This window comes from Epinephelus fuscoguttatus, linkage group LG19 (genome assembly GCF_011397635.1).
Source record: "Epinephelus fuscoguttatus linkage group LG19, E.fuscoguttatus.final_Chr_v1".
In the NCBI taxonomy this organism is placed as follows: Eukaryota; Metazoa; Chordata; class Actinopteri; order Perciformes; family Serranidae; genus Epinephelus; species Epinephelus fuscoguttatus.
Window position 1 is genome coordinate 13,552,391 of NC_064770.1, and position 12,414 is coordinate 13,564,804.

At 40.4% G+C, this 12,414-nt stretch overlaps 1 protein-coding gene across 2 annotated transcripts; it reads left to right on the top strand.

Moving 5' to 3' along the window:
• Positions 1–67: 67 nt before the first annotated feature.
• On the top strand, positions 68–12,210 carry slc4a1a (solute carrier family 4 member 1a (Diego blood group)). Of its 2 annotated transcripts, none has more exons than XM_049562531.1 (21): positions 68–220; positions 1,385–1,453; positions 1,693–1,748; positions 3,228–3,325; positions 3,709–3,755; positions 3,859–4,024; positions 4,137–4,272; positions 4,384–4,453; positions 4,536–4,578; positions 4,662–4,846; positions 4,965–5,172; positions 6,486–6,689; positions 6,793–6,941; positions 7,042–7,236; positions 7,353–7,598; positions 7,702–7,791; positions 9,381–9,547; positions 9,639–9,880; positions 9,974–10,143; positions 10,975–11,148; positions 11,257–12,210. In XM_049562531.1, exons 2-21 carry the CDS (start codon positions 1,430–1,432, stop codon positions 11,332–11,334), a joined length of 2,748 nt encoding a protein of 915 aa, XP_049418488.1. In that variant the 5' UTR covers positions 68–220; positions 1,385–1,429; the 3' UTR covers positions 11,335–12,210. The 2 variants fall into 2 exon arrangements, with proteins under 2 accessions (XP_049418488.1, XP_049418487.1); XM_049562530.1 differs by having other exon boundaries at positions 83–240.
• The last annotated feature ends 204 nt before the right edge of the window (positions 12,211–12,414 follow it).

Genomic DNA, 12,414 nt, shown 5'->3' on the forward strand with positions numbered 1-12,414 from the left:
GCAGGCCTTATCTCCCGCAACCCCCCCCGCCATGTTGCTCAGCAACCAGAGGGGTTGTGAGGTACGGCACCTCTTAGGGTCGACGTAGTTTCATATGGGTGTTCCCGCTCTTCTCGTCCTCTTTCTGTACTCTTCTTTTCGTTTGTCCTGGTTCACTTTATCAGCAGGCTCGTGTGGGCTGACAGAACAGAGATCTGCTGTTTCCAGTGCTGGAGACCAGGTGGGAGTACCTGCGTGCAGGTAGGGGTGTGGCTTTCTTTAGACAGGGGTCTGACGAACTTTGTGGTACTACTGGACTAGAGAGTAAAGGTCAAAATGGATGGATATCTTAATGCACCTTGATAGGAGAGGAGCGTACTCTAACCTTTAATGTCTTTGCCATGCTAGTAAAATAAGGGCGGGAGTTCAGATGAAATTATTTTCTTGAGCTAAAATTATTTTCTTAGAAAAGAATATTATTCTTTATGATGTTTGCTGGGCACATTTTGTTTAAAAACAATTCATACATTTTTACTTATTTGAGGTCAAGCTCAAGTGGCATTGTCAGCTTTGGATTTTCTGAATTCATTGCACTTTGAGGAATATTGCACCTGCTTATTTTAGCTTTGGGCTAAAATATCTGTCTAGTGTTACATGTGAAGAATTGGTACCAAGAAATGGTTGTGAATGTCCTACTCGATGTTGTGCATGTGTAAAGTAAATGTGAAGTCGACTGGCCTCTATTTAGGCTATCTGATGAGAAATATTTTCAACTGCAGTTTGGGGGGAAAAGTTAGGTTTGTTCAGTTGTTTGTGAAATTGAAATGCAGTCAAGTAAAAACAACATGCTATGCTACATTCTGAGAAATATACTGTTAATTTAGAGTATTTGAGTCTGATTGTAACAGTTTTCTATTACTGGCTGTTACAGTAACTGCACTTAAAAGTTTTTACTGTACTATTACTGAAGAGAACATAGGTCTGCGGTTAAAGAAGGGTGTAACCCAAAGATAAGGCTGTGTACATCTTCTTTTGAAAATATAACGAAGCTCACATTCTCACCAGCTGGTTCACTATCTGTCCTGAGCTGCGGCTCTGCAGGCCGACACAGAGCGGTTGTGTGGCGGTAGATGACGGCATCTTCATCAAAGTTGCCTTAAAAAGGCCCAAAGCAGGCCTTACTGGTCTCTCAAAAATATGACATGTATTTATTGCAAATTGTGTGCTTTGGAAGATGTAGTTGCATCTCTTTGCATTATGTCAAAACTCACAACTTACAAATCACCAGTTAAAGAAGAGCTTTCATTTTAATGGTCCCAAATGAGACACTGGTTATTTCTAATTGTGTTGTATCTCGTATGGTCATTACATGTTTTTTTATGTTCTATCACTTTTTCTGTCTTAGGGAATGCATACAAGTAGCTGAGAGTTCAACATCTGAAAAACATCAATGGATAACCATTTCACTTTTGAGGTTAGTCGTGCTTCCTTTAACATCTAACAGTGTAACAGTACAACATGCAGCATTACAATTGGTACAAAATATCATGCAACATCTCACAGAGGAAAAAGATCTTATAAAATTGGTCAGGATGGAGAGTTTGGAGTTTGATGTATTCGGTTATTCCTGCAACAATACATATTTTCCCTTTATCGAACAATTTTCATCCAACTTTCTTCTGTGACTTCTTCTTTAACTTTCCTCTTGACTAGGGCAGTGACGTGTCCTATGAAGACAACGACTCAGCCCTCCCCTCTCCAGTGAGACTGTGAGTCCGCATTTTGTGCTCTCTGTTTAAGCAGAACGTTACCTGAATATGTACTGTGACTGTACTCTGGGATTCTGCATCATGTTTCTTATAAAACAAAGCTAATAGGTCTGTCTTGCCCTGAACTGAGCATGTCAGGCAGTGCTCACAAGGTGTGCAAACTAGTCCCTCCAATCCTGTGATTATATATATATTTTTTTTTAAGTTGTAGTTGGTAGGCTATAGTAGTTAAGCTGCTTTGATCAGTGGTTGTAACAATGACATTTTAGCTCTTGTTGTTCTGGTTTGGTGGGCCGTTACTTTAATGTTTTGTTATTTTCTTTAAGTGAATATGTTCTGATGAACCCACTTTACACTCCCATCCCACCACTCATCAGGCTGGCTCATGAACAAAGTGGTACATGTAGCAGCTAAAGACTCTGATATAATCAAAGTTGGTTGAGACCAAACACAGAGCTAAAAACCAGAGAAAAAATTTGATTTACATTCATCAGACGGCCCAGAATACTTATACAAATAACGCTAATGTGTTCACTGAGTGTAAACAGCTAACTGTTTGCTAACATGCTCACCATAACAACTGTTAAAAGCGATAATGTTATGTCAACAGCTTGTTTGTACTGCCCCCAAGTGGCCACTTAAAACTTAACAGATGCAGGTCTAAGCCAAGGGTATGCTCAAGTCAGGTCTATCCCCATGCTTATTACCTGCAAGCATTCAGTCTATCTGATAACTATGAAATATTAATCAAAATTAGAATAAAATCAGGGTAAAGCTACTTTGAATAATAGACATGGACTGGCTGATTTTGCTTTTTGTTTGCTCTCCGAAAACAAAAATGAAATTCACAGACATATGTACAAATTTGATCTTTATTTGAATGATTATTTACAATTCAGAAAGTGTTTAATAACTTCCACATGATGTGAAATCAACACTGAGGGCCCTGGGTGAAGTAAGGCTGAGCCAATCCCCGAAGGGAGGAGATATTTTTATACAGCTTGTGGTAAATATGCCCTGGAGTCTAAACTCAGGGCACAAAACCCAGTTACACAAGCAGTCAGTGGTGAAATAATATATGTTAATCAGCCGTGCCCTCTTGTGGCCAAGAAGAGAATAGCACTAATAGCAAAAATTGACAGTCAAGGACATTTGATCAGTCTAAACTGAGACCTGTAATTGGATGGACTTTAAGTCACTTGCTATCCACAATTACAGGCTTATAAGTGACTTATGGGAGCGCATGTTCCAAAATAATATCCCAAATTTCCTCTCCCTATCAGGGCTGAGTTGAAGGTAGCATCCTGTATGGTAGCATGAATGTGTCATGTAGTATAACAGCACTTTGAGTGGTTGGAAGACTAGAAAGGTGTGATACAACTGCAGGTCCATTTGCTATTTAAATAAGCAGATGTCATTAAGAAGCACTCATGCTCATCCCTAGTCTTTATAGCTATTTCTGTTTCTCTATACCACCAGGACTCCACCAGGCCAGATCTATGACCTGGAGGGGAGGATGCAGGAGGAGGAGAATGAGCGAGCAATGGAGGCCTTTGTCATCCCCAATGTTTCAGAAGGTAGGTTTCCCCTCTCAGGTAGTCTGTGCACAAATCATATAACTCCAGTGGTGGAATGCAGCTAAGTGCATTGACACAAGCACTGTACTTTAGTTCAAATTCAGAGTACTTGTACTCTACCTCCACTCCACCACATCTCTTAAAAACATTGTCACAAAGCTGAAAACAGAGCTTTTTTTTCTGACACGATGAGAAGTTGACTTTTTAGAGATACATGGTTCTCACAGAACAGCCACTCGACAAACATACGATGATCATAATAAAACACTGACAGGGAACATTTTACTGCACAGTGAGTACTTTTACTTTTGATACTTTAAGTACATTTCAGCACAGGATCTGAATTCTTCATCCACAAACTGTTTTCTGTCTCTTTATTTCAGCTTATCTGAACCTTAACACCAACGCCACCACAAGAGGGGATGCTCAGGTTAGTTGACATACTTCACGCTTATCAGATATAAAAGTTCACTAATGTAAACCAGCATTATCTTCTGGTGTGTTTGTTAACTTACCACACTGTATAACTACAGGCCTATGTGGAGCTGAATGAGCTCCAGGGCAGCACCTGGCAGGAGACCGGCCGCTGGGTGGGCTACGAGGAGAACTTTAACCCTGCCACAGGAAAATGGGGTCCTGCTCATGTCTCCCATCTCACCTTCAAGAGCCTGATCCAGCTCCGCAAGGCCATGGTCACAGGTGACATTGGAACTGTCAATGAATTGGAATTCAGTGCAGTGCCTATATTACAATAAAATACAGCTTTGTTTTAGTTTGATGAATTAATTAAAAGCAACTCAAATGTACTCAGGTGCTGTCATCCTCGACGTGAATGCCAGCAGTCTGTCTGCTGTGGCTGAGAAGATGGTTGATGAGCTTCTGAACATGAATGAGATTCGCCTCTCTGATCGTGATGACTTGCTGAGAGCTCTGCTCTTAAGACGCAGGTAACCTAGAGGACGCACAAGACACACTATTTTTCTGTTTATTTCCACAAGATGCTGGCCATAGAAATGTTTACAGCATGGATCTTATGCTCCTTTTATTTGTCCTTCCAGTCAGTCTGCAGGAGCTGAGGTTGGTCCCACTGGAGACATTGAGATGCAGACTTTTTCTGTCACCAAGAAGGTATATATTTTCAATATAGTTTTGTCCATTTCCATGCAATAACATAACAGATTTGACATTTACTGCACCATTATTTCTGCAGAGAGACACCTCTGACAACATGGAGGCCTCAATTGTCCTCTCAGGTATGTTTATGTGACTCAGATGCAGTTGTGTGTCCTCATGTGGGACTCTGGAGCAGATATGGCTAAACGAGCTTTTTCGATAGGTGTATTGGACACCCTGCAGAAACCAGTGGTGGCTTTTGTGAGGCTGAGGGACTCTGTTGTGATGGAGTCCTCACTGGAGTCTCCTGTCCCTGTTCGCTTCGTCTTTGCGCTGGTGGGGCCCAGCCAGAGCGGGATAGACTACAGTGAATGTGGCCGTGCCATGGGTGCTTTAATGGCTGACTGGGTAAGAGAGAGGAAAATAATAGCTCAGTAGCATGTAGCTTTAGCAATGAGATCACACACTAATGAAAAGAAGCCCACTTTGTTTAGTGCAGGTGAGTAAAAGCTTTCTGGTCTCACAGGTGTTCTGTCTGGAGGCCTTCTTGGCTCAGACTGACAAGGATCTGACCAACGCCATCGCAGACTTCATGGACTGCAGCATCGTGATCCCTCCCACTGAGATCCAAGATAAGGCGATGCTTGACCCAATCATCAATTTCCAGAGGAAGATGCTGACTGACAGAGTCCGTCCCCTTGACAGCCGTCTTGCCTTTGGTGACAGGGTCAAAGGTTAGCACTGTTCCTTATACTTACAAAGTGTTCAACACATATTTTCAGCACCTCACTACAATTGTTACATAAATTCATCCCTTTAACTGAAATACGATAATATTTTTCACATTAGTCTCAACCCTTCAGTCCTTAAACATGACAGGGCACATGGCATTAAAAAGAAGGATTGTGCTGTTTTGAAACCAACAAGGTTTTATGGGAAATGTGGTCTTAATTTGGAGGACATCAACGTTATCATTAACATACAGCACCTTTAAAATGTATTCACTTACACATAGAGAACAATAAAATCAGAACAGATAGGCAATTGGAGCCTTGCTGGAGAAATTAAAAAATGCTTAAAAAACAATCTAACCCCCATACATACTGTGCGGGTCAAACTTGACCTGTTTTAACATTTGACGGCAGTGAAAACACCTGAAATACCATTCTTTTAGCCTAAAATATGACTATTATATTTAAAAAACATTATACTTCCATACAGGCTCTACATATTTTCGTACACTGTTGCCATTCTGGATCAAGTTTGACCGGTATCCACTGAAATGGATTTTGGATCCACCAGTGTGGGTCAAGTCAAGGAAGATGGCTTTTGTGAATCTTGAAAACTGTACATGCCATGTCTGTGTTTTGTTTTTTTTTTTGATGGGACAGTAGTGACAGAATTCAAGAGGGACCCCTAATACTGTCACAAGAACTGCATATGTTCCCACCACATTTGCCCAGGTTCCCACTGAGTCACTGATACCTGCAACATTACAACAAAACCCCTTAAAATAAATTACTTAAAAACATGTCGATGAAGATTCTCAGTCATCCAGGTCATGGTACTCGTAAGTGCTATATTGTAGGCAACTGCACTTGCTTGAGTTTCTTGAAGATGTTTTGCCTCTGATCCAAGAAGCTTCTTCAGTTCAGTTCTGAAGAAGCTTCTTGGATCAGAGGAGAAACGTCTTCAAGAAACTCTAGCAAGTGCAGTTGCCTACAATATAACACCTATGACTTAAAAACCATCAAATCCCAGCCAATCAACAGAGATCAAAAGAGGGGCTGGGTGGGTCTTATGACTATGAAGGTACCTGAGCTGCCATTTTAGTGACTGAGGTTATAGAAGCAAGACTTTCTGTCCAAGAGTTCATTGATCTGGTCTCCCAATACTGCTACCACTGCTTTGATTGCTACTGTATAGACACTTATTATGAGGGGATTCTTAGGCCAAGTCAAAGTTGACTTGGACCATACTGTGAAGGTATAGAAAAAGGCACATCTAGTGTTATAAATATTAATGTCAGTCTGATTTGTTTGTCCAGTTGATAAAGCTCCACAGGAGCCCCGAGAGGACCCCCTGGTCCGCACAGGCTATCCCTTCGGTGGAATGGTGAAGGACATCAAGCGCCGTTACCGCCACTACATTAGTGACTACACAGATGCTCTGAACCCTCAGGTCCTCGCTGCCATCATCTTCATCTACTTCGCTGCCCTGTCCCCAGCCATCACTTTTGGAGGACTTCTAGGTAAAAGAGAGTTTCAGATGGAGAGACGTGTTTGTTTTCTCTGTCTCAGTTAATTTGCAGGAGTTATATATGAATAATAATTTTCTCTGTTGTCTGACTCTAGCTGACAAAACAGACAGAATGATGGGCGTGTCAGAGCTTATGATCTCCACCAGCATCCAGGGTGTCATCTTCTGTTTCATCGCCGCCCAGCCTGTCCTTGTCATCGGATTCTCCGGACCACTGCTTGTGTTTGAGGAAGCTTTTTATACTGTACGTATGATTGAACGGATTTCAAAACTCAATCTTAATCTTTAATTAGATTTTTTTTTCTTCATTAGCATCTACCTTCCCTTTCTTTATTCCATACTAGTTCTGCAAGTCCCAGCACATTGAGTACATTGTAGGCCGTGTCTGGGTGGGGATGTGGCTGATAGTGATCGTGGTCATCATTGTGGCTGTGGAAGGCAGTTTCCTGGTCAGATTCATCTCCCGCTTCACTCAGGAAATCTTCTCCATCCTCATCTCTCTCATCTTCATCTATGAGACCTTCAGTAAACTTATCAAGGTTTCCTCACCTCATCATTTTCATCCATTTCACATCACAGACTCCATTTCCCTGTAATCACCTCATGTGTTGTCTCTTATGTAACTTCCTCTTACCTCTCATCTCCTCTTGCTCAGATCTTCAAAGCTCACCCTCTGATTCTGAACTACGAACATCTGAACGACACAATGGACAACCCTTTCCACCCAGTCATTATGGAGCATGTGGAGATACATCCCGATGGCAACGTAACCGTTCATGAGCTGGAGATTGAAAGGCCCTACCCCAACACTGCCCTGCTGTCTATGTGCTTGATGTTTGGTTGCTTCTTCATTGCGTACTTCCTCCGCATGTTCAAGAATGGTCATTACTTCCCCGGCCCAGTAAGATCATCTTTCTATGTCCAGAGATTTTTTTTTTTTTAAAGTTTCTGTAGTATTCTGTGATATTGACCTGTGGCGTATCCTCTCCTCTCTGTCTCATTAGCTCCGTCGTTTGATTGGAGATTTCGGTGTCCCCATTGCTATTTTCGTCATGATCGCTGTGGATATCAGCATTGAGGATGCTTACACTCAGGTAGGTGTGGTGTTGTGGTGAGTTAAATCGTCTCTCAAGTAAGTTTTAACAGTGCTCGTAGTTTTGCTAAAAACAAATAAAAAAATCTTAAAGGGAAAGCTCATCCCATAATCAAAAATATATATTTTTCTCTCACCTGCAGTGCTCAGGTGATCAATCTAGATTGTTTCAGTGTGAGTTGCAGAGTGTTGGAGATATCAGACTGGAGATGTTGGGCATCCCTCCAACATAATGGAACTAGATGGCACTCGAGTTGTGCTCAAAGATAAGCTCAAAAATACATTTGAAAAACTCGACAGGAATATCTCTTTCCAGAGAACATGACCCAGTTACTTACGATAATCCACAAACCTTTCTTGTAAGAAGTTTCACATAGGAACTATATTCTCTTTCTATCAAACTACACCCAACAACCAAACCACCGTGCAGAAGGAGGCATGTATCATGGACAAGAGACTCTTACTTGAGACAGCGCGAGATGTAAGCATTATTGGCGACCTGCTGTAATGATAGCTAGCTCAGTGGTGCTAGGTGAGCTAGCTGTAGATGCACACTTCCTTCTTCACAGTGGTTTTGTTGGTGGGGTTGTAGTTTGGTAAAGAGAGAATAGTTTCTACATGAAACTGCTCACAACAAGATCTGTAGCTTATCTTGAGTAACTGGGTTGTGATTTCTGGTGAGCGATGTTACTTTTAAGTTTTTCAAATGTCTTGGCACTAAACACACCACAAGCCAAGTGCCATCTAGTTCCATTATATTGAGGAGAAAGCAGACATTTCTACAGCCAATACCTCCAACACTCAGCAACTCACACCAAAACAATCTAAACTGATAAACAGCACTACAGGTAAGAGGAAAAATGTGAATTTTCTATTTGGGGGTGAACTGTCCCTTTAAACCGAACGTAATGTGCATTCAGATACAGTATATCTAAATGTTTTGTTTTGTATACAGTATAGGTAACTGACAAATCATCCACATTAAGATGGCTTTCTATGCCAGTTATTGTTTAATGGTTTGGAGCACATTTAAGGTCAACGATTCTAAGCCTGGTGGGTCTTCAAATGTTCGGAGAATTATTTGATTTTTTTATTTTACTGAAAACATTTTTTTATTCTCTTTATATCTTCTATTGTATATTTTATTTCATTGTGTTGTAATATTTTATATTTAAAGTGACAACGGATCATGGCATTTCTTGTAGCATTTCACATCATGTGTGTAAATACAAACGTGCACTTTGGTCCAGATCTTGACTATGGATAACATAACATACTTCGCTGATTAATGGTTATAATCAAGGACACACTGGTAAATAGAAAGTTACGTAGAGTATGACCTTCAGCTGGAGATTGTCATAAAGCGAGTAAACACCAATAGGCAAAAAAATCAGTTATATGTCCACTGCTTGTGTATCACCAACATTCATTCAACAGAACTAATCATCATGTCTTTTAAACATCTCTGAAAACTCACTCCATGTACATAAAAAGGAAGATAAAGTTTATGTTCCTTGTTATAGTCCTCTTTTATTTTTTGACTTAACTCAAACTATGTTCTAATGCGCTAACTTTTTCCACCCTTTGCAGAAACTAGTTGTGCCAAAAGGCATTCAGGTGAGCAACCCCAAAGCCAGAGGCTGGTTCATCAACCCCATGGGACATAAACAGCCTTTCCCCATCTGGATGATGGCTGCCTGCTGTATACCAGCATTGCTTGTCTTCATTCTTATCTTCCTGGAGTCACAGATTACTACGTAGGTGACACCATAAACTATAAAATAAGATTGAAATACTGAAATTAAGATGAGATTTTTGGTAAATTTCTTTCTCTCTGTGTATTACCAGGCTGATTGTAAGCAAACCTGAAAGGAAGATGGTGAAAGGATCCGGTTTCCATTTTGATCTTCTCCTCCTGGTCACCATGGGGGGCATCTCCTCTATCTTTGGAGTGCCCTGGCTTAGTGCTGCCACTGTGCGATCTGTCACCCACGCCAACGCACTCACTGTCATGAGCAAAGGCCCCAAACCAGAGATTGAGAAGGTGATAGAGCAGAGGATCAGTGGCATCCTTGTGGCCATCATGGTTGGTAGGTACAGCCATCAACAATACTGGTGCGGACACAGCAGTCTCAGAATGAACTACCATTTCCCTTTATTCATCCAATTTCTGTGACTTCCAGGTGTTTCTATTTTCATGGAACCTATTCTGAAGATGATTCCGATGACAGCCTTGTTCGGCATCTTCCTCTACATGGGTATCACTTCTCTGAGTGGAATCCAGATGTGGGACAGGATGCTTCTGTTGATTACACCAAAGAAATACCATCCCCCTGATGCCTACGCTACCAGGGTACGCAGCCTCCTCAAACACACTTTAAGTGTAAACATTTAGATATTTTCAGTTGAGAGACCTTTATGTCTGGAAATGAGTCATTTTGAAAATGCAAAGTTAGTTTCACATGTTTGCAATAACTTGCACCCCACATTGCTGTAAAGACTTCATTGCTCGAGATATCTTTAGAATAATCTTATTGTATATTGTTGCTAGTGAGCCAGGGAGGTTTAAATTCAACATTATGGGCACTGGGTGCCTCTTTGTGGTTGTATAGAATCTGTTTGTAGATCTTTCACATCATTTTTTTGGTTGTTTTAAGTCTCACTGCTGTTCTTTAATGTCTTTTTTAGTCATTTTGCATCTGTTTATGATCATTTGACTTTTTTTGGTTAGTTTTGAGACTTACTGCTGTCCTTTCATTTCTTCTTGTGGTCGTTTGTAGTTGATTTGAGGTTGTCCCGAGCTTTTTTTGTGCTTTTTCCACATCTTCTGATTTTCATATAGTGACTCTGTGTGGTCATTTCATATCTTTTTTGGTCTTTTTGAGTCTCTTTCTTGTCATTTTCCATCTCTTTGTAGTTGTTTGACATATTTTGACGGTAGGTTTTTTTTCACCCTGTGGCCATTTTGCATCTCATGGACCTCTGACCCCTAAACCTATGCTCTGTAGACCCATTTGGTAAACCTTTCATGCACAGGACTGTCACTTTGTCCTTATATTTCAGTGTTTTTTTTTAATCTATGACAATCTCCCTGTAAACAGAAACTAGTATTTTGTACATTTCCATGTTAGTGTTTGGCACTGTGCTCCCCTGCTAACACTTTTATCTGTTGTCCCTGATGCAGGTGAGCACGTTGCGGATGCATCTCTTCACTCTGATCCAGCTCGTGTGCCTGGCTGTCCTGTGGATGGTGAAGATTAGTCCCTTCTCCCTGGCGCTGCCTTTTGTTCTCATTCTCACCGTCCCTCTACGCATGGTCATGACTGGCACACTCTTCTCTAAGTTTGAGATGAAATGCGTAAGCACCTCTTTGTATTTGTTACATTCACTACAATCTCAGGCACACATTGTCATGTTATTTGATGTGTAGGTTTCTCAGTTGTAACCAGATATGTTTGTGTTGCAGCTGGACGCAGATGATGCCAAAGTGACGTTTGAGGAGGAACCTGGGGTAGATGTGTACAATGAGTCCCCTCTGCCATAAACAACACCATATCATCCATGTTTCATTCACAAACTGCCAGTAATTATGTGACAATTTCACATCAGTTGTCTTTCACAATATGTATTTGTAAACGTACACAGTTGCAAACTTTTCCGTTCTGTTATTATTATTTATCTTTAAAGGAAATTACCTCTCATTTCTAGAAAACAAACATCATTTCTGCAGATATGCAACATCATGTTTTGTCTAGGAAAAAAAAAATTGATTTATTTAAATGAGAAGTATTTTCCCTTAAGACATGAGGGAAATCCATTTTTATGATTTTTTTTCTTTTAGTGCATAACTACACGAGCTTTAAAGTGACTAGCAGTGATGCTGCATTGTAGATCTGTGCGTGTGATTCCACCTGACTTAATGTTCATTATTTAAGTTAAGCAACTTTAATCTATTCAGGTGTTTACACGTGCACATATAATGAATTTCCATGGGATTGTCCCACCTGCCTTTGTCCCATACATTAGCATTTCCTTTGTTTTAAATTGAGTTACTCGAGTTTGTCTCATTGATAATTTTTGATGTATGGTTTACTGAACTAAACGTTTGCTTTCTGTTTAGCTGACCTGTTTAGAATTTGTATAAAAATATGTGTAATGCACTTATATCTTATTTTAAGTGTGTACTTGCTTTCATGATTATAAAATAGGATTAATAATAGGTAGATAGTGGATGATTCAATTTTTCTTCTTCTTTTTTTTGAGAAAATTGTTGCATATAATCAGAGAAAAACTTATTTGTAAATGTGCCTTATTGTGCCTGTTCATGTGTCTGTGTGCTTGAAACACTGTACAGTAAATGCTTGATTGGATTGGAAGGATTTTCACTTTATTAAAAATAAAAACATCCATTAAAGTGCAAGTTTCCATGAATGCACTGGAAGATAAAGTATTCCACATCACTCACAGCTAACTTGTATCGTTTTTATCTTACAAGTGACAGGAGAGGGGTGTTCACTTGAAGCAAGACGCCTGCCACTTAGCTGCATGCTGCCTTCAAGGTTATCAAGTAATCTCCAACTTCTCGGCACTCGCACTTAGAAAACACCAATAACGCAGATGTAAA